Raw genomic sequence first — 25,122 nt, forward strand, 5'->3', positions numbered from 1 at the left:
GGGTCTTTATTGTGCGTCATTTTACTGCTATGCTGCCATGGAGGCGGGACTTCTGTGGAACAGAGGGCTGCATTCCAATCAGCCAGTAGGAGCTCGTGAAGGGCAGTATACAGGGAGCACAACATATTTCACAAAGCTATTGTTACTTTAAGGAGGCAGACAAGCACTTTGTAAAGTTCAATATCATCCAAAACACTGACATTTGTGTTTTCAGTAGCAAAACCTGCGCCCTGGGCAAGTTTTATTTTAAAGAAAATAATCCATGTAGGGTTTAGGGTTGATTCATACTGATCGGAATGCGCCCTAGTACTTGACTTTGTGCTTCATACAGTAGGGGATAGTAGTTGAGTCCTCGAGTCGCAGATCATCTGTCGGCGCACTAGGGACCAGCGCACCAACATGGGATATATTCAATTATTACTGTGGCTCGCATGGGGTAAGTTTGCAAGTTACTAATTATGAATCAAATAGCGGATATTAATATGCGAATCGAGCTGAAGGCATTAAAGGAAAACTTGAACGATTGCCTATTAAGAGATTCAGATTCCAATTGATCTAATAAATGCTGAAGTTAATGTAATGTAATGATGTCATAGTATAACCTTAAGTTCTAGAACCGCTAACATTCCTATTTGGCATTCTGTTTAGCTTTCTAGTAATGTATTGTATCTTGTAGTTGTGCTGATGAATAGGAGTTACCTTCGACTTCACGACATCGCCTCAGACTCCCGTCTCTCAGCACTACACCTGTGATAAAAACAAAACTAATGAATGGAAATTATTTCGACATGTATTACGTTTATTACTTGAGTTCACTTAGTATCATAAAGACATTTAGGCTACTTGAAATTGCAACAAACATGTACGTGGTGTTGTGTGTCCAGTCTCACTAGTGCGGAGCTCTGCGATGCTGCCACATGTGAAGCGCTATGATGTAGTGAGACCACACAGACTACATGCGAGAGACAAGAGGAGCCCGTTTTCAAATCAGGTATCTGCAACAAAGTAATTTATTTAATGAAGATGTTTGAGACAGACAAGCTTAGGCTATTTCGCTGCTCCTTAAATCTAGACTTGGTGTAGTCTACGCTTAAATGTGTATGTAGACCCATCGCAATACATTTTTGAATAACAATCATAATAATGGTATTATTTGATTGATAAACCTTATTTTCCACAGCTTTATCCTGACGTGATAGGATATCGATTTGCCATTGAAGGAAGGAACCATACAATTCATCTTGAAAAAAATAGGTAAAACTGACTTGGCCAACAGTATTTCAATTCATAGAGGAAAATATACTGTAATTGTGGTGATATCTCAACATACGCATCATGCAATAATAACATGACAACACCGGTTATATACTGTACACATGAACAATATATACTGTACCTACAATCATTTAAATGTGTCTCTCATAGGAATCTCATTGGGAGAGATTACGTTGAATCACACTATTCAGAAGAAGGCAAGCGAGTGACGAGATCCCTAAACGAAGTGAGTGTTGCTCCATGCATTTTGTTATAATATCCCTTGTAATAAATAGACTAATACAATGATCACATTCATTCCAGGATCACTGCTATTACCATGGTCACGTTGAAGACATTAAAGATTCATCGGTTAGTGTGGGAATATGTTCAGGTATTAGGTAAGTTATTGAAACTTTCAACTTCCCATTTGTAATTTCCCACTTATCATTTTCGCACTTATAACGTTTTCCGCGAGTGTCTTCACTTGTGCAACGTGTTATTGCCTTTGGAAATCCTTTATGGTGGATATACATTTTTATATTATATTTTTTTTTTTAATATACAGTTTTTGTGCTATATTGTTTTTATTACTGGAGAGTTTTACATTTTTATTTTATTTTTTAATCTATATAAATACAGGTCTAACCTTTATGCAGCTTATGTCGCACTGCTTATGGTCTGCAGCTAAATGCAGTAGATTGTGTGCATTTTTATGTTCAGTCTAGTATATATTTGCTCTACAGATCATTTACACTGAATACTGTAAGATAAAACTTTCTTTTTTACTAACATTTTTTATCAGTAATTTTTCAGTCTGTGTGATGACCCCCAAATATAATAATTTATACTGTACTGTATGTTGTTGGCTCTAGATATAATCATGTCACTATTCACTATTCTCCATGTACACTATTGTATATATAAACTCCTTGAATACATGAAGTTCTTCATTGGTTTTCCATCCTGCTGCTTGCTGTGTCCACAGTGGCTTTGTGACAGCCAGACAGCAGGTCTACCTGATCGAGCCCCTGGGAGACGGTGAGGACGGGGACCATGCCGTCTACAGACAGGAGCATCTCAGGGTTGATGGGAGCCCAACCTGTGGTGTCACCTCCTCCAACGACAGCACTCTCTATGACAACGACCAGGACCGGGGCCCCAGACTCTCTGGCCTCTACAAGTCTCGATCCTGGGTAGGCATTCACTCAAGCTTTATTTAACTCTTGGGAATACATTTTCAGTGATGCCGAGATTACACAAGGCAACAATAAGACAAAATAAAAACAATAAAATACAATAAAACACAAAGTCAGACAATGAAAGACACATCAACACGTTAACTCAACATATAATATAGAGAACAATTACTAAACAACAATTAGTTTAAAATGCTACATTAAAAAACATTTTGAAGTTTAAAAGCATATTTGTAAAACGTCCCAAGGTTATCAAAGGATATAATAATATAGGCATTCCAGGGGTGGTGGGGGTGGTGAGTACTTCAAAAAGCAGGATTGTTTAGTTTGCTATAATCAGTCTTTTGAAACATTAACACTATTAATAATAATAAATAAATAAATACAAGACTTGCAGCCCAAAATGCTTCACAGCAGTGATGTAGACACAAAATAGACATATGCATAACATTTGCATAAAACTGGCATAATTATAGACGGGCATAAAATCAGCAGAGAAATTATAGACTTCTATTTTTTACTTGCTATACTTATTTTATTTTATACTTATCTTTTTGTCTAGCACAGTCTCTGGAGCGTAACAGAAAGAAGCATTTTGTATAAAAGTATTCTGTACTTCTGTATGACAACTAATAAAGAAACTTGAACTTGATATTAAAGCCTCCTGGTAAATTTGTAATAGATTTCTTATTGATTATGATAGATTTTTTACTGCCTCAATTAAAGCAATGCATAAAGTGCAGACATAGAAGGGGCGGCTACGTGGCGTAGTGGGCAAGGCGCTCGCCACGAAATGCTGGAGACGCTGGGCTCGTCAGTTCGAGCCCAGCGCTCCACATTTGCTTTCAGTTTAGCTGGTCGTCCGTACTAATACACATTGGCCGTATTAGGGGGTGGGAAACTGATGGGTGGGGATCGGGCGTTGTGGACAGCGACTCCTACAGGTCGTTGGTGCGCCTGCGCAGTAGAATCAGGAAGTGTCGGGGGCAGCGTGAGCCTCCCACGCGTTACTCCTCGCCACTGAGAGATCGAGCTGCGCAGGTGAAAAGATGCGACTGCTGTTACCTCAAGTACCGGAGGGGACTTGTGCTATGTATGACTTAGTCCACATTGCAGCCGGCTTGTGGGAGGCAAGAAACAGCGTCCGTGACAGGGGAGGGTTGAATTGGATGATACGAAATTGGGATGGGAGAAAATATAGAAAATGGGAGAAAAAGTGGATAAAAAAAAAAGTGCAGACATAGAATGAATATAAAAATAAATCAGAAATAAGAGCAGTGCAATAAAATAGACATAAATGAGCATAAGATAGACAGAGTAAAATAGTGCAATAGGGCAGTGCAATAAAATAGCTCTCACCTACAGTCTGGATGCAATGAGTCCAAGCAGCAGAGTGTATTAAAAAACTATGGTAAAGAGGTATGTTTTTAGCTCACTTTTGAAAATATTTTGTGATCTAGCCTCCCTAATGTCCATAGGGTGTTGCATAGCTTTGGTGCATAATACCATAATTTGCCGTTCTGTGTTTTTTTCCCGGGAGGCAAGGATGCATTATAGTCAAGTTGGCTTGAGATAAAGGCATGGATCAGTTTTTCAGTGTCCTTTTGATTTATAAATGTTTGTACTTTAACTATGTTTCTAAGGTGGAAGAATGATGTTTTTGTCATCTTGTGATTTAAAGCTTAGGTCTGAGTCTATAATAATAATAATTAATTGCATTTATATAGCGCTTTTCTAGACACTCAAATCGCTTTACAATGTAGGGCGGAAATTGCCTCCTTCACTACCACTGGTAGCACCCAACCTTGGGCTATGCAGGCTCAATATACCATACAATGGCACCCGGCACACATCACACTACACAATGGCTGAACGGCTCAGGAGACAGGGATTGATATCAGCCAATTAAGGGGAAGGGATGATTAGGTGGCCTTTATGTCAGAGACCTGATTGGGAATTTGGCCAGGAACATCGGGGAACCCCCTACTCTTTACGATAGGCGTCCTGGGTTCTTTAACGACTGAATTCAGTCAGGACATCGGCTTAGCGTCTCATCCGAAGGACGGCACTCGCAGCTGTATGGTGTGCCTATCACTGTAACAGGGGCATTGTTACTGACAAGTCCAGAGGACAGAGTACCCCCTGCTGGACAACAACACCACTTTCCGACAACATCCTTGACCGGGGCTCGAACCGGAGATCTTCCGATCATGAGGAGCTCTATACTCATGTAGCCACGCTGCCGGATATAACACCAAAACGTGTAAATTTGGGATTAATCCAGGAAATTGCCCCATATTGCTCAGCAGCATTTCTCTTTTCGTTATAGGGCCAACTAGTAGGATTTAAGTTTAGTCTTCATTTAATTTTAGGAAGTTGTTAGTCATCCATTTGGGCAGCAATGGAGTTAATAGCTGTGGGATCATTTGGTTCAGCAGAGATGTACAATTGTGTGTAATCTAGCTATGGAAACATACATTGTGTTTTCTAACGATGTCTCCAAGTGGCAGCATGTATAGTGAGAATAATAGTGGACCAAGGAAGCTTCCTTGTGGAACTCCAATGTAGGTGTTATGATTCTCAGAAGCATGATCTAGTCTGAGGTCGCTAATTATTTTAGTGAGAGCAGTTTCAATGCTGTAGTTTAGTATGTTCTGAAGCCTGATTGAAATTCCTCCATGATGTTGTTTTCTTAAAAAAATAATATCGTCCTATAGTTGGTCAGTACATTACTAGTTTGGGTTTTTTGAGTTTTACGACGGCTGTTTTGAATGCACCTGGGAAAATGCCTGTCAGAAGCGATGTATTTATATTTATAATCTTTATGACATGATTTACTTTTGAATATCCGCTTAATAAACGCTGTAGGTATAGGGTCAATACAGGAAGTGGAGGAGTTACATTCCATGACAGTTTTATAGAGCTCAGTTGATGTAATGCAAGTGAATTTCCCCATGGTTACTTTTTTTGCAGGGTTTACAGATGGTATCTGTGTTTGCATGCAGGACTAATGCTGGCTCTGATTGACATTGTTCTGTTATTGAAGAATAATGCGAGTTCTTCACGTTTTGAAGCAGAGGACTGCAGAGGGGTGGGGGCAGTGTTGAGTAGCTGGTCAATGGTGGAGAATAATATTCTAGTTTCCAGCATTCTCTATGATAATCTTAGAAAAGTAGTCTTATCTTTCATATCATATTTCTTTGTTATAGACAGTCATGGCTTCTTTATATATATCACAGTGAACTGTGAGCATAGTTTTCCTCCATTTTCGTTCAGCATCTCTACAGATCTGACCAACTCTGCTATTGTTTAACCATGGGGAGATTTTGTCAGTTGACTTATTTTCTTTAATGCTAGTAGATGTAAATACTGCTTAGTAAAACAGATGTGTACTTTGAATGATTTAGTAATTGTCTATTTTCATTGATTATTTTTTAGAAAAACAGCCCTACTCCTCAGAGGTTTGTGGAGCTGTTCTTGGTGGTCGACAACGCAGAGGTAAAACATCTGAACCTTATTATTTAGAATTTGATTTATTTGTTTGTTTGTTTTATTTGTTTATTTGACAGGGACCGTGTGTAATAAATACATTGCACCAGTTATAGCTATAAGCTCATTTACATCTGTAGTCCCTGGTTCTTTGCATATGTCGTCCAACAGATGCATTTGCTTGATTAATCATTAGCTTTTCTCTTCCCCCCCCCTTCCTCCCCAGTATAACCGTCATGGCAGCAAAACCAAAGAGCGAATGTTGGGAATTGTAAATCACGTTGACAAGGTACCTATTCGATACAGGCTTTTGATTTATAAATTGCTTGCCTGGCCGCTTGCCAATAGTGCTTTTAGCTACAGTAACTGTTGTGAAGTGGATCTCATTCATGAAAAAAACCAACAACTCCTCTTTCTTTAGTTGTATCGAGCCCTGAATATCCGCATCGTGCTGGTGGGGCTGGAGATCTGGATGTACAGCAACCAGATTGATGTCGATGTTGATCCAGAAACTACCCTGGACAGGTTCCTCTTGTGGCGCCAGATGGATCTTCTGAAGAGGACAAAGCACGACAATGCCCAGTTTGTGACGTAAGTCTCAGTCTGCTGATCCAGATAATCCCCCCCCGTGAAATTAGGAATATTTGAAGTCCAATTATTAATCAAGTGAAATAGTCTGAAGAGGGGAACATTCTTTGGTGTCAGCATTCTGTCTATGCTTGACCATGTTGGGCATCACAAAAAGGCATTCCTCTGTTGAGAACCACTGTGTAATCAATGGGCAGTGGTGGCCTAGAGGTTACAGAAGCAGGCTTGTGACTGGAAGGTCGCCGGTTCGATCCCCCGGGCTGGGTGGGAAAGTAAATACCGTCTATCCCGTACCAATCACTGAAGTGCTCCTGAGCAAGGCACTTAACCCCCAACTGCTCCAGTGGAGCTGCTCAGTGGCCAACGGTACCAGACTGGGGTTGTACTGGGAGGCTCCCCGCTGTGGATTCATGTGTGTAACTGTGAGTGTGAAGCAGGGCATTGCTGAAAAAGAGCATGCATGCTCAGCGAACATACCCTGGGTAAATAAAGGTTATAAAGAACCTACCCTGTGTGAAGAAAGGTTATAAAGAACCTACCCTGGGTGAAGAAAGGTTATAAATAACCTACCCTGGGTGAATAAAGGTTATAAATAACCTACCCTGGGTAAATAAAGGTTGTAAAGAACCTACACTGGGTAAATAAAGGTTATAAAGAACCTACCCTGGGTAAATAAAGGTTATAAAGAACATACCCTGGGTAAATAAAGGTTATAAAGAACATACCCTGGGTAAATACATTTGATAAAGAACATACCCTGAGTAAATAACGGTTATAAAGAACATACCCTGGGTAAATAACGGTTATAAAGAACATACCCTGGGTAAATAAAGGTTATAAAGAACATACCCTGGGTAAATACATTTGATAAAGAACATACCCTGAGTAAATAACGGTTATAAAGAACATACCCTGGGTAAATAACGGTTATAAAGAACATACCCTGGGTAAATAAAGGTTATAAAGAACATACCCTGGGTAAATAAAGGTTATAAAGAACATACCCTGGGTAAATAAAGGTTATAAAGAACATACCCTGGGTAAATAAAGGTTATAAAGAACATACCCTGAGTAGATAAAGGTTATAAAGAACATACCCTGAGTAGATAAAGGTTATAAAGAACATACACTGAGTAAATAAAGGTAAAAACAAATGATGGACTCTGCAATACCTTTGTCAAACACAGTCTGGTCTTCTGCTTTGACCTAATATTACATTTCTGTCCTCAACAGTGGTATAGATTTTGATGGCGACACTGTTGGACTGGCAAATAAGTTTGCCATGTGCACCGGAAATTCAGGTGGAGTCAATCAGGTAGGGTAACCTTTTTTACCTGATGCAGTTTTGTTTCCTTAACCCTTTCACTACCACACTACAGAAGGTTAACCCTTTACGGTTAACCCTTTACTACCACATTACAGACGGTTAACTGTTAACACAACATATCCCTATGTCAAATTACACAGCATCAAGTTGTTTTGAGAGTATTTATATTATTCTATGATACTACCGTATTCGATTTTAAAGAACTCTTTTTCATCTTCAACCCCAGGATCACCACATGAACGCCATTGGCCTTGCCTCCACGATCGCCCATGAGATGGGTCATAATTTCGGCTTGTCCCATGACGCCTCCAGCTGCGCGTGTGGTTCCTCTTTCAGCAGTGGGAACTGTGTCATGGCAGACAGACTCAGGTGAGGCTGTTGCTGCATAATAACGCATACTTTGATGACTTTGTTTTTAGCTGTTAGTGTTTGTAATTATTGTAACCTCTAAAGGGGCACATCGCAAAACAACATTTTCTTTGCAAATAAGCGCACACACATCGTAGTGTAGCAATACCATGTCTATTAGGAATGATAGGGATCATTTCATTGAGCTGTAATTAACACAACACAAGGATTCAATGTCCCTGAATCACTGGTGACTATATTCAAACCCATTTACACTCAATAACTGTCAAACAAAAGGAATGTGTGCAAAACTGTTTAGAGTTTTTGGATGTGCAAAATAAATCAGTATTGTTTTTTTTTTTGGTGAAGTGCCCCTTTATATAGATTCATACATTATAGACTTTCAATTAAAGAGACTCATACATTATAGACGTTGGATGTTTCAGCTACACTATGAATACGTGAACATTTCATTTGGTGCATGTGTTATCCTCTCCTAGCTTGAATTTGGGGGTTACAGCAGGAACGGGCGTTTGTTGAACCGTCTTGGCTTGGCTGTAATCTCTTCGGTATTGTGCAACGTGTTTCAGGACGGGATCTCAGGCGTTCCCAGAGTTCTTCAGCGACTGCAGCAGGGAGCAGCTGGACGAGTTCCTGGACCGGGCCCAGCCCAGCTGCCTGCACAAACCCAGCTCTGACAGGGCCATCCAAGTGGCGCCTCGCTGTGGCAATGCGTTGCTGGACCCTGGGGAGGAGTGTGACTGTGGCACAGAGCAGGTCAGGCAGACTAGAAGCATTGACCATATTCACAAACAATTAACAGTGGTCAATTAACGTTTTCAGAATTCATCCATTTACATTTAGTCATTTAGCGGACGCTTTTATCCAAAGCGACTTACAAGTTCTGTACAACAGGTCAGCAGGAAGGGTACAACTCTGGCAGCTAAGTAACAGTGTTCATCAAACAGTGTTGAACTTGGGTGCTACAGTCTTGAGTGCATAGTAGTATAGACAGATTAGCATAGTAGGTAGTAATATAGGCAAGGAAGATTACTTAGTAACAAAGTGCATGATAGTAATGTAAACCCAGAGCAGCCCAGGCTGAGGTGAGACCTTGTGAGTTTAAAGATCCCCCTCTATACATGTTTTTTTTTAACACTTGCATTTTTTTTTTATATTGAATAACAATTAGTTTGGTATGAAATTGTTCAATAGACTGGTGAAAATGTCTTAGCAGTGTCCCTACACCTTTGCCGTCATTGAGAAGGTAATGATCTATGAATGCCCCTCCCCCCTCACGTCTTCCCCATGTTAACTTTATCTTTTTCCACCTAAACGGTTCACCAAATAATTAGTTTCACCCAAACACAACACTTCTTAGCTTATGCAATCATGTTATAACTAAGCAATTCGCTGAGGAAAAAAAAGGTTTCGTGCATAGATCACTAGATGTATTCTAGTTTAACGTTAGCAGTTAGCATTTCCTGGATGACCGTGTGGCCAGCGGGGCAATATCGAGCATGGATTGCAGGATTAGTTGCATCTCAGATTTTGAGGAGATATTGAAGTAAGTACAGAGAAGCTCCTCCCCTCCAGAGGAAGGATGTGAAAAGGGTGCTCTGGTGACGAGTTCTGCACAAATCACAATCTTTATAAAGAAATAAAAAGCACCTTTTTGAGTGGAGGGAACCTTTATGATATAATCCTTGGTGAGGGAAGGCTCACCTTTGGTTGCCTGGTTTATGTGAACGGATGCAGCAAGTGAGGGATACTGTAGGTGGTGATGATTCAGCACAGCCAGGAATGGGGGCGGCTCCAAAAAGGGGCTTAAAAGGGCTTTGTGTTCTAGAGCTTCATGAGCTCAATCTCTCATCATGTAAAGCAGCATGTAATTCCCTGGTTAATATCTGGGCTATTACATGCCTGACTTGACTCCGTCATTACCGGATCTCAATAACCAACTCAAATTCTCTGCATGGGTGATGGCACACATACTGTGCACGGGGATACTCGCAAATCCAGATAAACATTTGGGCAGCTCTGTTTTCCGTCTGATCGGGAAAATATTTTAAACGGGTATTATGTTTTCCAGGAATGTAAGAACCCCTGCTGTGATGCCACAACGTGCCGCTTGGCAGAGGGAGCCCGCTGTGCCCATGGAGACTGCTGTGAGAAGTGCCAGGTACGCTGCAGCACCGCACCCATCACTGTCTGGTTCACTTCACTGAAGATAATATGGATCTTTATTGATCCCCTTGGGGAAATTCAGGGGAGGAGGAGGGGAAGTACAGGCAGGGTCATAGAAATGACAATAAAACAATATATGATAATGGAAAATATTAGAAGAAAAGGTAAAGAAATACATTTCAAATATGAAATAAAGGTGAGGGTCTGATCTGCTGGACAGTTGAGACATATGTTACTAATATCAATATAATAATAATAACAACATAATGCGCATATGAATATCCCCCCCTGGTATAATATACAGATTCTATCTAAGTACAAATATATATAACTAAGTCTACTCTGTGTAATGTGCAATACTCCATACTGAGTCTACCCTGGTATAAATAAACAGATTAAAACGAACGATCAATACATATAAAATATGCTTATACAAATAAGATCTCAGGCGCTAATAAACGAGTAAGTGATGTGTGAGTCCTGGTGCAAGGTGCGCCAGAGTCTGTGCAGGTCAAACAGTTCTCAAGTTCTCCGTCGTTAGTTCTCCAGCCGTTGGCCAAGTCAATCCTTGCCGGTGGTGAAGCCTGACGGGCCGGCTACCGGCACAAATGGCTGACCAAGGTTGTAGATCTAAACGTTTGAGTTAGAAACGCAAGTGATACAATTAGGTCTTAGCCTGTGGTTCAGGCGTGAGTGTAATGTAGTCTATAGCCCTGGGACAGGTCTAGAACATACCTTTACCCTCATTACACGGGGACCTACCAGAGATTGGCCTATGACCCATTTTGGATCCTGACCCACAATTGCGGGTTGGAAAAAAGCACCACCAAACTGTTTGCGTTTAGCCAGTCAACTAAAACACCATTGTCGCCATTGTACTGATGCCAAGATGGATTATTTTAGCTACAGTGGAATATAGCACATACTGTACTGTACAGGAAGGCACTCTGGCTAATCATACACAGACACACCCGTCTGGTTAATAACTGCTGGCATGAATTGCAGCAGCAGACGGAAGGGTCTTGGCAGATGGAACAACCCAATGCAATGGCAGCAATGCAATAATAACAGGAAACAGAGTTTCATTTCCATGTAACTCTTTACCACATCCTTCCTCAAAATGACAGCTCCAAGGACAGGAAGAGCTGGTGTCAGTAATAAAGTACTTTATAAATACACAGGTGTAATTATATAAACGGTATCTACGAGAATATACCGCTATCAACCATAACTATCGGTTATTCTCAATAAAACACCTGTTCTCCCCGCCGCAGCTCAAGCAGGCAGCCAGCGTGTGCAGGACGTCTGCCGGGGAGTGCGATATGGCGGAGCACTGCACCGGGGTGTCGGAGGATTGTCCCGAGGACAGCTTCGAGATGAACGGGAAGCCGTGCTACGACCAGGGCTACTGCTACGACGGCCAGTGCCCCACCCACCAGGGGCACTGCAGGAGACTCTTTGGACCAGGTACATATAAACACACTGACCGCACCAAACGTTAGGAACACCCTTGCTAATTTTGAATTACACCCCCCTTTTTGCCTGTCAATTGTTGGAAAAATCACTAGTGAAAAACACATACCTTTGCATGGATCCATGACGGTATACCTCAATATTCTGTATGCCTCTACCAGCCCTACCCTCTCCTTCATCCATATCTCCCCCGCATGACTGGGGTTGATTTAGCGGTCGAAATCAATATGGAAACATACCTTGGGTTCACCCAGTCAGCTGTTCCTAATATTGTGCAATAACCCAACCTGACATGACCTAGGAGAGTAACCAGAGCCGGCTCAGAGAGTCGTATGGGGACACGAGCACTCCGTCACCTGTGCTTAACGCGGGTGTGGGAAGCTAAAAGCGGTAAACACCAGATAGGCACTTGTTATTGTGACACGAGATACATACATGCAGGTATATGCAGGAGGTACAGTACATTAATTCCTGTGGATTATTAGGTTATAAGCGGGGTGTTAAAATGTATTAAAAGCGCAGCACGGCTGTCGGGAGATGAAATAATATTAAATATATGAAATTATTTTGTATTCAAGTCGTTGTCTGGCGAGAGCTTGTATGGAACCTGCAGATACCCTGATTATTCCCTTCAGCGTAAAGGTGATCAAACTGCATAAACTGCTAAATGGAAGCTTTAAAGGGGACATGTATTATAAATGGCTTTTTTCTATGTTTAGCATGGTTTTATAGTAATACGGGTTAGTATCAATGGGTCTGTGTCTCTAATTACCATATTGACTCATCAGTCTAGTCTCGAGTTCACGAGATCCTCCCTCACTCAACTAAGCTGTTCTGATTTGACGGTTTTGCTGATGTTAATATAGCACTGTTTTGCATAACTAACGCCCCCTCTATGGTTGACAGCGACCGCAAACAGAGCGAGGCAGATAGTGTAACCCGACACTTCCTCAAACAGAGCGAGGCAGACAACGAGCGAGTGTGAGAGAGAGAGAGAGAGAGCACGGGGAAGCAGCAGTAGCACATACTCATTTACACACAACCTGGGCTGGACGCCTGAACACTTAAGGTAACCTACTTGCGTTCAGCGTTTCTCTGATTGGCCACGACGCCCACGTGACCGCGCGCTAGCCCGCCCCCTTATCGCCGCCTGCCGCTCCTGTGTGTTGCAGCGCGGCACGAGCAGCAGAGGTCCCTTGCGGAAATGAAATGCGGAAATGTAATGTTATGTTCGAATCGAATCGCTAGAATACACAACATATTTATCAAAACAACTACCAGATTCACTCATAACGTTATTTCGCGTGACAACACAGCCCAGCTGTCAGAAACTGTACATTGTAACGTTATATAACGCAACGTTATATAGCGTTATTTCGCGTTTTTATTCATAACGTTATTTCGCGTGACAACACAGCACAGCTGTCAGAAACTGCCCATTGAGGGGGTTTGAATCACTGTACATCAGTGGAGGCTGCTGACTGATTAACTAGAAACTGTACATACAGAGTTAAGTGTACTGTACAATACAGAGTTAAGTGTGTACTGTACATAGAGTGTAGTGTACAATACAGAGTTAACTCTGTATGTACAGTACACACTTAACGCTGTATGTACAGTACACACTTAACTCTGTATTGTACAGTACACTCTGTATGTACAGTACACACTTAACTCTGTATTGTACAGTACACTTAACTCTGTATGTACAGTACACACTTAACTCTGTATTGTACAGTACAGTACACTTAACTCTGTATGTACAGTACACACTTAACTCTGTATTGTACAGTACAGTACACTTAACTCTGTATGTACAGTACACACTTAACTATGTATGTACAGTACACTTAACTATATGTATTTTACAGTACACTCTGTATGTACAGTACACACTTAACTCTGTATGTACAGTACACTCTTAACTCTGTATGTACAGTACACTCTTAACTCTGTATGTACAGTACACTCTTATTGATTAACTAGAAACTGTACATTGTAACGCAACGTTATATAATGTTATTTCGCGTTTTTATTCATAACGTTATTTTGCGTGACAACACTGTACATCAGTGGAGGCTGCTGACCAAATTTTTTGGTGAAGCACAAATGATTATATTATATATTAAATTATATTTTTTAAACATCCCCAACGCTGCAACACCCCCATTCCTCCCAGGTGTCAGGCTCCTCATTCGCTTCCATTCATTTTGGGGACCATGTTTAAATATTGGAGATGAACGTTATTTCGATTGATATGAATAGCTAGTTACGTTTATATAGAGAGATGATAAATTAATTAAACGTAAAAAAAAATAAAATAAAAATTGAAGTGATTCGAACTTGTCACCGACTGACCATAGGCTCTACAGCAAGCTGACGAACGAGTTGAGCTATCCGTCGATATTAAAACTGAGTGACGAATGTATAATTTACACTTGTGCCAATTGCCTACTTATTATTAAGCTAGGTATTGCGTGAGCGTTGCTTGATTAACCTGCATGGTTATTATGTAGGGGGGATTACGAATGCATAATGCCGCAGCAACCTATTAATATTACCTATGCGACCTACAGTATGTGACACATTAAAGATGGCGGCTTGCGTTCTGAACGAGCGTATTCGCGAAGGTTGAGCGCTCTGCCGCGGGGGCGTGCTAGGCGTGGTCACGTGGGCGTCGTGGCCAATCAGAGAAACGCGGAACGAAACGCTGAACGCAAGTAGGTTACCTTAAGTGTTCACGCGGGCTGGACCTCGCGGGGAAGCAGCAGTAGCACATACTCATTTACACACAACCTGGACCTTGCGCGGGGAAGCAGCAGTAGCACATACTCATTTACACACAACCTGGACCTTGCGCGGGGAAGCAGCAGTAGCACATACTCATTTACACAACCTGGACCTCGCAGGGAAGCAGCAGTAGCACATACTCATTTACACAGTGCTTATGGGCGGAGCCAGGCCAACACAGCCTGAAATCCAAAGTGAGAAAAATGAATTAACAATAAATATTTTTGAATAAAAGCTTACAGATGTGTTCAATAGACTCACAGGAATTGTGTAAAGTTGCCCAAATAGTGCTAGGAATAGCAATGCATGTCTCCTTTAAAGGAACACGTCAACATTAGGGGAGATGTGCTTTCCGGTCTTCTCCTCTGACAAGGAGATAGCTATAAATTTCCTCTCTGTGCGTTCAGTGGAAAGCTATCCAGCTGCAAGCTAGCCTAGCGTCGCACAAATTAATGGAAGCAGATACGGACCACTACCCTATCTTAAAACTCCGGGAGAGGTGTTTTTGGCCAACAGCTAGGCTAGCTGGTCCGTATCTGCTTCTATTAATTTGTGCGAAGCTAGGCTAGCTTGCAGACGCGTCGCTTTCTAATGAACTGTCTTCTATCTTCTTGTCTGACTCTGTGGAACATGGTAAGCGCATTTCCCATAATGACGCCATGTTCCTTTAACTGCTGAAAACAAGGTTTCCCCTTCCATCGAGATGACAGGCAAGGTTAGGTAAGGTCACTCTGCCTAGAGGAGATAAACCCCACCTTTAGTTAAAGCATTGTATTTTCTATTGGTTTCAGTGGTTTTCAGTCACATGATCTAAAAATGGTGTGTGAGGCCTGTCTGTTGATAAATGTTTCTGAGGGAAACTCTGGCTGATACACACACTGTATTTTCAGTAAACAGAACGTAGAACGAAGGTGCAGAGTTTCTCCATCTCCAAAGAGTATAGTGTGTTTTTCAATGTCACACTCTGAAACATTGGAAGGTGATGATAATTGATCTCAAACCTTGCCCTCTTTTCTTGATCCTCCATTCACAACTGTTGCTTGAATCTGAGGAAGACTAGTTGGGATCAAGATTCAAGACATTAATTAATTCAAACCTTTGAATTAAACGTCACTGAGGTTTGTTTGTTTTTCAGCAGAACAAATTATAGTTGCAGACAGTCTGTGTAATCTTCTTCTCTTTGTCATATTATCTGGGCTAATGCCCCTGACAGTGAAATTTGTGTCCCGTCTCTAGGGTCCAAAGTGGGAACAGACATGTGTTTTGACCTGAACAGAGGAGGCCAGGATGGAGCTCACTGTGGAAGAGACGGATATGGCTACGCTCGCTGCACGCCACCGTACGTGTCTCCACATTAAGGCATGTGTCTGAATTGACCTATCTCAAACCGTGCCCTCTTTTCTTGATCCTCCAATCACATTGGAGGATCAAGAAAAGAGGGCGGGTTTGAGATAGGTCAGTTCACATAGCATTCTTTCAGTCAAATTAGCATGAATTTCACAAAGAAAATGCAATACCTGGGATGAATGAGACATTTCATTAATGTTATAATAATAATTAATGTTATTTTGTATCATTTTGGTCATATTCTAAAATGGTTTTATTTGCAGAAATGTAAAGTGTGGCTCTATATTCTGCGAGGGAGGAGGCGACTCCATCACTGGGAAGAGGGCCGTGTTCACTCTTGGCAGCAAGAAATGCCTTGTGGCTGTGGACGACGATAAGACCAGAAACCTTGACATGGTTCCTACAGGAACCAAATGTGGATCAAACAAGGTAACCATCAAGCCTTGTAAACACTTCCTCAGAACCAGTTTCAGTTCAGTCACAACCAACACTTCCAGGGATCGCAAAGATGAAAATGTAATATAGAGGTCTAAGCACTTGTCTACCACCGCAGAGACCATTTCCCAGCAGCGGTACCTCCAGTTTGGTCAGTCGTCCCTACAAACACAATTGACTGTGTTCGCGGGTGGGAAGCCGGTGGGGTATTAATCCTGGTCTTGCAACAGCGACTCCTACCGGTCGGTCGAGGCGCCTGTTCAGCAGGGAGGGGGTCTGGGGGAGATACTGTAGTGTGAACCTCTGTGCGCGTTTGTAGATTTGTATCAATAGTGGATTTATTCTTCACTCATTGATGTTGTCATGTATGTTTGCATCGTCAATGGCAACGTTCTGACAAGCATTCTGTGGTTCTCACACCTTGCAAATGTGTTACAGTACAGTTACTGGGAAGTTGCAAGAACCATGCCAAGAATTCACACATTCTTGTGCCCCAGGACGGTTCAGTCCATATTTCCGAACGTGAAACCAAACCTTATTTGGGTGTACGGACTCACACAAACATTTTATGGGCCTACAAAATCTATATTGACCAGATTAGCCCAGATTTTACATCAGTTGACATTGCAAATTTTAGAGTTCCTTCATCTGATTTCTAGTTCTAGGAAAGAGTGCAAACGGTATACATAGTTAACGGTCCAGCGGTACAGGAATAATGTATGTGAATTCTTAAAATGTGAACAGAACTGTTTTCAAAAGTGAAGCCCTTTTAAAATCTGATACAAAGCCTTACAGTAGAGCAAGTATACTCAGCTTTATTTACAGGAGGGCCACTTTGAAAAATATATTGTATGTCGGGGGCCAGAGCCCAGTGACACAGGGGTCTGTACAGTATGTATTGTATGTCGGGGCCCAGAGCCCAGTGACATGGGGGTCTGTATGTATTGTATGTCGGGGGCCAAAGCCCAGTGACATGGGGGTCTGGATGTATTGTATGTCGGGGGCCAAAGCCCAGTGACATGGGGGTCTGTATGTGTGCTTGTTTCTGTGGTTCAGTATACTATATGAATTAAGGTATTTAAATTGCTGTCTCAGCTTTACAGGTTGGTAAAAAAAAGTTACAATTATATTCGCATACATTGGATATGGTTGTAGTAGCTAGGGCTGCACGATTCTTGCTAAAATGTGAATCACGATATTTCTCTAAGAATTGAGATCACGATTCTCTCACACGATTCTTATTTTTTCAATAAAATAATTGATTGCACTCTTTCTTAAACAGACAACATAACATATTATGAACCTTATGGTTCTAATGCGCCCAATTACATTTAAATAATTTATTTTGATCGCATTTGTTTTTATATACAACAAACACCACATTGACATCAACCACAATAATAATAATAAGACAATAAAAATAATAAATACAGACTTAAAACTTGAGTACAAAGAACCAAATACAAAATATTAAATATAGATACATTTAAAAATTTTAAGGTGAGAGGTCAAGGCACCCCATTGTAATTGGGTTTACAGATTTTTTCCTCGTCAGAATCTTGTGACTTTCGAGCATGATTCCATCACTTTTCCAGTAACTTAGAGATGCCTGGTATGTCCCAAATTCCTCAAGGTCTCTAGTTTGATATGATACCTAATATTTTCGACCTCTAGCCTTAAAACTGAGCTGGTGAGATCCTCTGAAAGATGCGATATGCTCGTTGTTAAAATCAAATATATGGGTTTGTTAAGTGATATGATGAATGACCTTGTGGGCCTCTGAAAAAGACGCCGTGGGCTGCAAGTTGAGTATCACTGAGTAGAGGGAAAATGGACCTCCTGAACGTTACATAGAATCTTTAGTTTAAGTTGAATTTTAGGTCTAAGTAATGAAAAATGAATCTGTCTGGTTTATAGGTTTGTTATGGTCACAAATGTGTATCCACCGGGGTTTATGGCCAGAAGGAGGACTGTTCAAAGAAATGCAACAATAATGGAGTGAGTACTTACTGGTGTTTCTTTACACTTATTTTTTTTTACTCTTATTTAAAGTGCACTGCACTGCATTGCATGAATGTATGAAATGTTCTCTGTAACTAAAGTTTGTTTGATTGATTGAATCTGACACTAGGATCACCTCTCTGCCCCCCAGGTGTGTAATCATAAGAAGGAGTGCCACTGCAGCCCCGGCTGGGCCCCTCCCCACTGTGACGTCCAGTACGCAGACTTACCTCAAGGTACAATGCAGCTCAATGACTCTGTACTGATGGCTCAATGGCAACACATTCAAGGCAATGGGAACGGACAATATTGGATTGATGATGTGGATTGCGTTTTTAAATAGCTTAAACTGTAGAAGGGTTTTATCTGTGGATGTGCTGATGAAACAGTTGTTGACTAAATTTGGGGATGGGAAGAAAAAAAGTATATTGCGGATAGTATAATGGGCTATAAGGAACAATTAAACGTAAAGAATCAGATGGATGCAAGTAAAAGAAAATGTTCTGAAGAAAGGTTTCCTATACGGCATATTGGCTTTTCTTTTACCATTAATCACAACACGCTGTCAGGATACATATATTTCATGAACCCACATATTCTCTGAGGATACATGAGAATTCAAGCTACAACATCTTGAGTAGATTTGGCTACAATTCAACTACAGCCCACGCATACATTCTGAAGGCCAGAGTCCAAAGTCCCACATTGTAATTTGCTCTTCTAGACTTTCTTAGAGAGCAGCCCCGTCTCGATCATCTGTTTGCAGTGCCAAGGGTGGTGCTGAGATAGTTACATGAATCATATGATGTTCATGAACATGAACTATTATAACATCCTACCGGCGCTGTCCCAGACTAAAGACTATCCTGAGTCAGCTAAGATCAGAGGGTTTTTGTTGACTAATCTATTAGTCCATTTACTCATTGTCTACAGCTAATGAATTCAATCATGTAAAATAATCTTTTTAAGCATCTAGCTTGAATCAAAGACCACAAATCACGTTAAACCCAGATTCGGCTCAAACAAGGGACTAAACACGTTTAGCAATTATGCGATAATAATGTGGAATGCCCTACCCACAGCCGTAAAGGAATGTGAATCCCTACCCTCCTTCAAAACCGCTCAAAGAGCACCAATTAGAAACTGGCAAATGTCAACCCCCCCCCCCCCCCCCCTACCAATGTACAGTTTCTTCCCCTTCGGATGTATATCTTTTTTTTATCTCTCTTTCTTATGGAGGACCCTTATCTAAACAAGATGAAAGTCTTTTTCTGGTCTGCATCCTCTTAGCAGTTGTTAGTATTGAGCTGTACTGCATTCAAGAGGTTTATTTGTCACATACATACCAGGGCATGTACCCAATACAGTAATAAAGTTAATCTGTTAATAAAGTTTTCAATCGATCAACATATAACTATGAATAATGTTGTGATACCAGAGAGGTGCCCAGTAATTCCCAGTAATAACTCATAAACAGGAAAATCATTAAGGACTAAAAACACCTCTCCTAATGAAGGAGCATTGCATTCCTCCACCATGACGGCCTGCACCTGACCAGCATGTTGTCTGTGTCACGCAGGACACGTCGGGGTGATCGTGGGCGTCTCTGCGGCGGTAGTCTTCCTCCTGCTGCTCACGCTGGCGGTGGCAGGACTGATGTGTTGCAAAAAGGACAAGAGAGAAAACTATACGTCCAAAAGGTAATTTTCCACTTCCATTGTCCTCTCACCCTTGCATTTGAATTTAGGTCACATCTTTGTACTAAAAAGAAAGAAACGTTACTCTCTCCAGGTCCTATTATTATACATCTGAATATTTTAATCCACTTGCCTTTCCTGGCGTTATTGAGGAGATTAGCTATTCCGTTTTTATAAGAGTATTGTGATGTGGGTCAGATGCTTCTAGAAGTTGTATCATTAAAGGGGAATGCCACCCATTTTAAGTATTCACATGTGTTCTTCCTGTGCCCCTGGGATCGTTTTTTAGGGCCTTATAAAGGCAGAGGCCTGTTCATTGTCTATGGAGAAGCCAATTGGAGAGTTCTCAGTCTGACTTCTAGCTTTAGGAGAGTGGTGTGTGTTCACAAATACTGACGGAACTGTCCCGGGGCACAGGAAGAACATGTGTGAATTTGCCCTTTAACTGTGGTCTTAACTACTGAAAATCCATGATTATTTAGAGAATGTGTCTTTCACTGTTCTTTGTCACCACCACCACATTTGTATCCATATTAAGATAATATTTGTATTGATCCCCTTGGGGAAATTCGGGGAGGGGGGAGGGAAGGTATGGGCAGGATAATAGTAGGAAGACATAAATATAGGCAATAACATTTTATTTGAATATAAAAAAAAGAAGAAATGTATACAATTAAATAAAGAAAATGTAATAAATAAAACTAAATTAACATTAATTAAATAATTTATTTCAATATTATAATATTTGAACATTTGAATGCTTTTTACGTCCTTTCTTTTGTGTCCACAGGAAAGTCCATTCTGCGCCAGGGAAGCTGAACCCCATGTTCCAGGAGAGCGCTAAGGAAAAGCCTCAGATCGGCCAGCCCACCTTGATGGAATCTACGGCCACGCAAGCCTGCACTCCTCTGTTTGTGACCGTGGTACCAAGCAGATCCGCTCCACAGGTACAACAAGATACACTACTTTACCACAACTCTTCATTGGTCGTGGAATTCCTGGAACATTTGGGGGATTTAGAGAGTTTCTGGTCCAGACAGGGGAGGGATCTTATGTCCTTAAAGGGATACTTTACCCTGTAATTTCTACGGGTTTTCCTAAAATGTCAGCATTCCTCATTGAAGTCATGGTGTACAGTTGGCTACAAGCTAACTAGTGAGGAGTGCTGACAAAGCTAACGTGCCATTTTGTCTTGTTACACAAACAAAACTCACTCTCCTTCTGTCGGCAACTTCAAACACCCAGACTTTCACCCTTTCAGACTCCTGTTACAGCCAGACATGTACATATTAGGTTGTGCTCTGCTCAGGTCAAGGAGGTTCAGGAATACCATTAATAATGGCTCCTAACAGCATGCGGCATAAGACAGATTCCTGGACAGTGGATAGTTAAAAATCAATGAGTGGACTGCAAGTTTCCCTTTTTTGCAGCTGAACTAGACTGTTCTATATTTGTAATATCAAAACGCAAAGTAACGTCTAAATAAATAATACATTTGTTTCAGCCACCAAGGAAATCGCCTACAGAGTCGGCCACCTCTTGCTTTCAGCCAGTAAGCTTTGGTTTTTAATCAAACGTTGGATGGTGGTGTTTTCAAATTGTGGGGTGTTTATATACTGAGGATGTAATCAAAATCTCTTTGTGTTTCGTCCAACAGCAGAAACCTCTACCTCCATCTAAACCTCTACCACCTCTGAACAACAAGCAGGTGAGTCATGCAGACGACACTGTGTAGGGAACACTGTGTAGGAACAACTGTAGGGAACACTGTGTAGGAACAACTGTAGGGAACACTGTGCAGGAACAACTGTAGGGAGCACTGTAGGTAGGGAACACTGTGCAGGAACAACTGTAGGGAGCACTGTAGGTAGGGAACACTGTGCAGGAACAACTGTAGGGAGCACTGTAGGTAGGGAACACTGTGCAGGAACAACTGTCGGGAACACTGTAGGTAGGGAACACTGTGCAGGAACAACTGTAGGAACACTGTGCAGGAACAACTGTAGGAACACTGTGCAGGAACAACTGTAGGAACACTGTGCAGGAACAACTGTAGGGAACACTGTGCGGGAACACTGTGTAGGAACAACTGTAGGGAACACTGTGCAGGAACAACTGTAGGGAACACTGTGTAGGAACAACTGTAGGGAACACTGTGCAGAAACACTGTAGGGATTCATGACTGGTCAACTTGATCTGCGTTTCGCATCCAGCTTCACTAAAGCTTCACTTTAGTGGTATATAGTCTTAAATGAAGCATGATACTGGAGCATGATGCTGGAGCCCGGGGACTTCACTTACATCCTATGGAGAATCACTTTAGTGGTTTTAACTTTCAAATGTAATTATAATTCCAATGACAATTATTCTATGGTTATCTTTGATGAAACGGCGGCCTATGCTCCCCCAAAAGGAGCGATAGGCGTAAGTAAGTAAGTAATCCTTGATAACGATGGTGGCTACAACGGGATGGTTGAGTTTTCTTCCATGGATTGATTGGATTGATTGGAAAAGACACAAATGCGCAGCAGTGCAACCCAAGGGACAACAACACATGAGAGATGTGGTCCCCGGTGGAACACGCATAAACAAACAGAACACAACACCAGGAGAGAACAGTACTTGATGACATGACATAACATATTTGTTCACGAATTGTAACTGAATTTCTTCCCCTTTGTTTTTCAGTATATTGCAGCCAAACCCAGTTCTCCTCCTGTACCTCTTATGAAGCCCAGTCCTTCTCCAGTCCGACCAGTCAAACCATCTACTCCTCCCGTCCCACCAGTGAAGCCTTCTCCTCCTGCTGTTCCTCGTATCAAGCCTTCTTCTCCCCCTCCTGTTCCTCCTATCAAGCCTTCTCCTCCTCCTGTTCCACCAGCGAAGCCAAAAGCTCCTAGGTTCACATGAAATTCTCAAAGGTACGCCCTTTTTCACTTTGCAAGACTGGAGAAGTTATTACATTTTGTTAACCAACATTTACCAGGTAAATGGATGTTTTAATTGGTAGTCTTTTTATTTTGTATTAAATATTTGTATATATACTATATATATATTAATATTATATTACACCATGTAAAATGTCAACATCTTTTATTTATTAAATTGTTTTACTTGGTAGGAATGACAAAGTAGCATATATGCTTGTAATAGTATATGAAGGTCAGGTTTTCCAGAGTGACTTCTCAAGTGAATAGCTTGTTCATGTGTTCCAGAAGGTCTCAGGAGGAGGCCATGATGATAAGGCGATTGAAGCAGTGATTTACAGGAACCACAGACCTTTTGGGAAAAGTTCATTCCTTTGTTTTAGAAGAAGCCGACAAGAGGTCTCGCATGACTGAGGCTAAAGTAAACTTGGGAGAATGCCTTTGATGATAGGAGACCTACACTGGTGAAGAAGTATGTCTCTCTCTCCTGCTCAGCCACAGTGGAAAAGTAGTTTGGTGGATACAAAAGAATATATATACTAGCAGTTAACTGCTGTTGCAGTTGTCAGAGTATGCTCCTTTTTCTATTGTTAAAAAAAACTTTCAAGACAACTCTCTTTGAAATTAGCATAATATTTTATTTTTTATATAATATGAAATTGTCTCATTGCACTTTTATGAGGGTGAGCAAAATGGTGCTCATGTGAAATTGTACTCTTCCACTGTTTTATTTAATATTTGTGCTGAAGACGCCACTTTGTGCCTTTTTATGAAAATGTCTTTTGTTGTTACTTTTTGTTTTAGTTCTATACTTGAAAACTAATGAGGTACCGTTGAGAGGCACTTTGTTTAAATGTTACTGCACTGTTCATGTGATCCGTGTGTGTATGTTGCTGAGATTCACTTTGAAGAGGACAACTTGATGTGATCCGTTATTTGTTATGAGTTCCGGTGTCTGTGTCCTCCGGCATTATGACTGTCAGGAAGGTCTGCGCCCCGGGAAGGGCGGATATTGTTTGTGTTTTTTACTGCACCGATATTGTTCAAGAGTCATGCAGTTCACATGATGGGGGTGGGGCGACAAACGGCAAATCCGCCAAGACTACAGTAATATTGCCGTTGACACGTATGATATTACAGCATATTGGCAAACCTAATATAATAAACCAAACATAATTGGCATGACTTGGGTATTAAAACATAAGAATGTATGTATCGTCTTCATAGGGATAACTTGAACCCACAACTTGATAAATACTCGAGAGTTGTTGCCAATTGTTGCAGCCCATTAAAAAAAAGTTCTGTCCTCATTTGCACTTTGTTGCTCAAGTGTGAAGAAATGTTGCATCTGTTCCTGTGAATGAGGAACATGTTGGTGGGAATTAAAATATGTTCCGCTATTTCTTGTCAGAGTGTGAATCTTCTATGTGGCTCTCTTATTCTGTAGTGACTAATAACTAGTGCAGCAGTTCTAGCAGTAAATCTTTGGTAAATATTTGTCTTATTCTAGTGGAATCATGAATATTTGATGTCTATATAGACCATTTATATAGTGCTTTTATCCAAAGCATTTTACAACTTATGCCTCACATTCACACACAGACGGCAGGTTGCAAGGTGCCAACCTGCTCATCAGGAGCAGTTAGGGGTTAAGTGTCTTGCTCAAGGACACTTTGACACGCTGCCAGAATCGAATCGGGCGACTGCTATACCTCCTGAGCCACTGTCACCCCTATACAGTATATATCTTTCCACCTGGTTCCCACCTGGACACATATCATAGATTGCGAGATATGACACGTTATATGCATTATGCCAAAATCGCCTGAAACCCCAAATACTTCCAAATCAAAGGTATATACCATATACACGTCTTCACAAAATCATCAAGGGGGGGGGGGGGGGGGGGTCATCTTACCCCGAAACTTCTATAGTTGCCAAAAGCATGTTTTAGGTCCGGTAAAATACAACACTGATCGGTACAAAAGCATGTTTTAGGTTAAATAAATACCAGCAGGTCACCTAAAATAGGCCTTACCTCAGTCAGAAGGTACTCAAAT

At 41.2% G+C, this 25,122-nt stretch overlaps 1 protein-coding gene across 2 annotated transcripts; it reads left to right on the forward strand.

The window, feature by feature from the left end:
• Positions 1-106: 106 nt before the first annotated feature.
• On the forward strand, positions 107-24,437 carry adam8b (ADAM metallopeptidase domain 8b). Of its 2 annotated transcripts, none has more exons than XM_084322668.1 (24): positions 107-436; positions 885-991; positions 1,181-1,254; positions 1,426-1,501; positions 1,579-1,655; positions 2,243-2,450; positions 5,892-5,951; positions 6,169-6,231; positions 6,364-6,533; positions 7,764-7,845; positions 8,084-8,226; positions 8,796-8,982; positions 10,298-10,387; positions 11,667-11,859; positions 15,892-15,994; positions 16,266-16,431; positions 18,355-18,435; positions 18,590-18,674; positions 20,018-20,138; positions 20,926-21,082; positions 21,640-21,687; positions 21,793-21,843; positions 22,824-23,056; positions 23,351-24,437. In XM_084322668.1, the coding sequence occupies exons 1-23, from the start codon at positions 400-402 to the stop codon at positions 23,043-23,045; spliced, it is 2,601 nt and encodes an 866-aa protein (XP_084178794.1). In that variant the 5' UTR covers positions 107-399; the 3' UTR covers positions 23,046-23,056; positions 23,351-24,437. The 2 variants fall into 2 exon arrangements, with proteins under 2 accessions (XP_084178794.1, XP_084178795.1); XM_084322669.1 differs by having other exon boundaries at positions 23,354-24,437.
• The last annotated feature ends 685 nt before the right edge of the window (positions 24,438-25,122 follow it).

The sequence above is a fragment of the Notolepis coatsorum genome (genome assembly GCF_963971535.1).
Source record: "Notolepis coatsorum genome assembly, chromosome: 10".
NCBI classification, from domain to species: Eukaryota; Metazoa; Chordata; class Actinopteri; order Aulopiformes; family Paralepididae; genus Notolepis; species Notolepis coatsorum.

What these genes read in the sequence shown, in the direction of transcription:
- adam8b (XM_084322668.1), top strand. Translation starts at nt 400, where the DNA reads ATGGGATATATTCAATTATTACTGTGGCTCGCATGGG. An exon ending in TACGCTCGCTGCACGCCACC is followed by an intron (nt 15,995 to 16,265) that starts GTACGTGTCTCC and finishes TTTTATTTGCAG; the next exon opens with AAATGTAAAGTGTGGCTCTA. An exon ending in GAAAACTATACGTCCAAAAG is followed by an intron (nt 20,139 to 20,925) that starts GTAATTTTCCAC and finishes TTGTGTCCACAG; the next exon opens with GAAAGTCCATTCTGCGCCAG.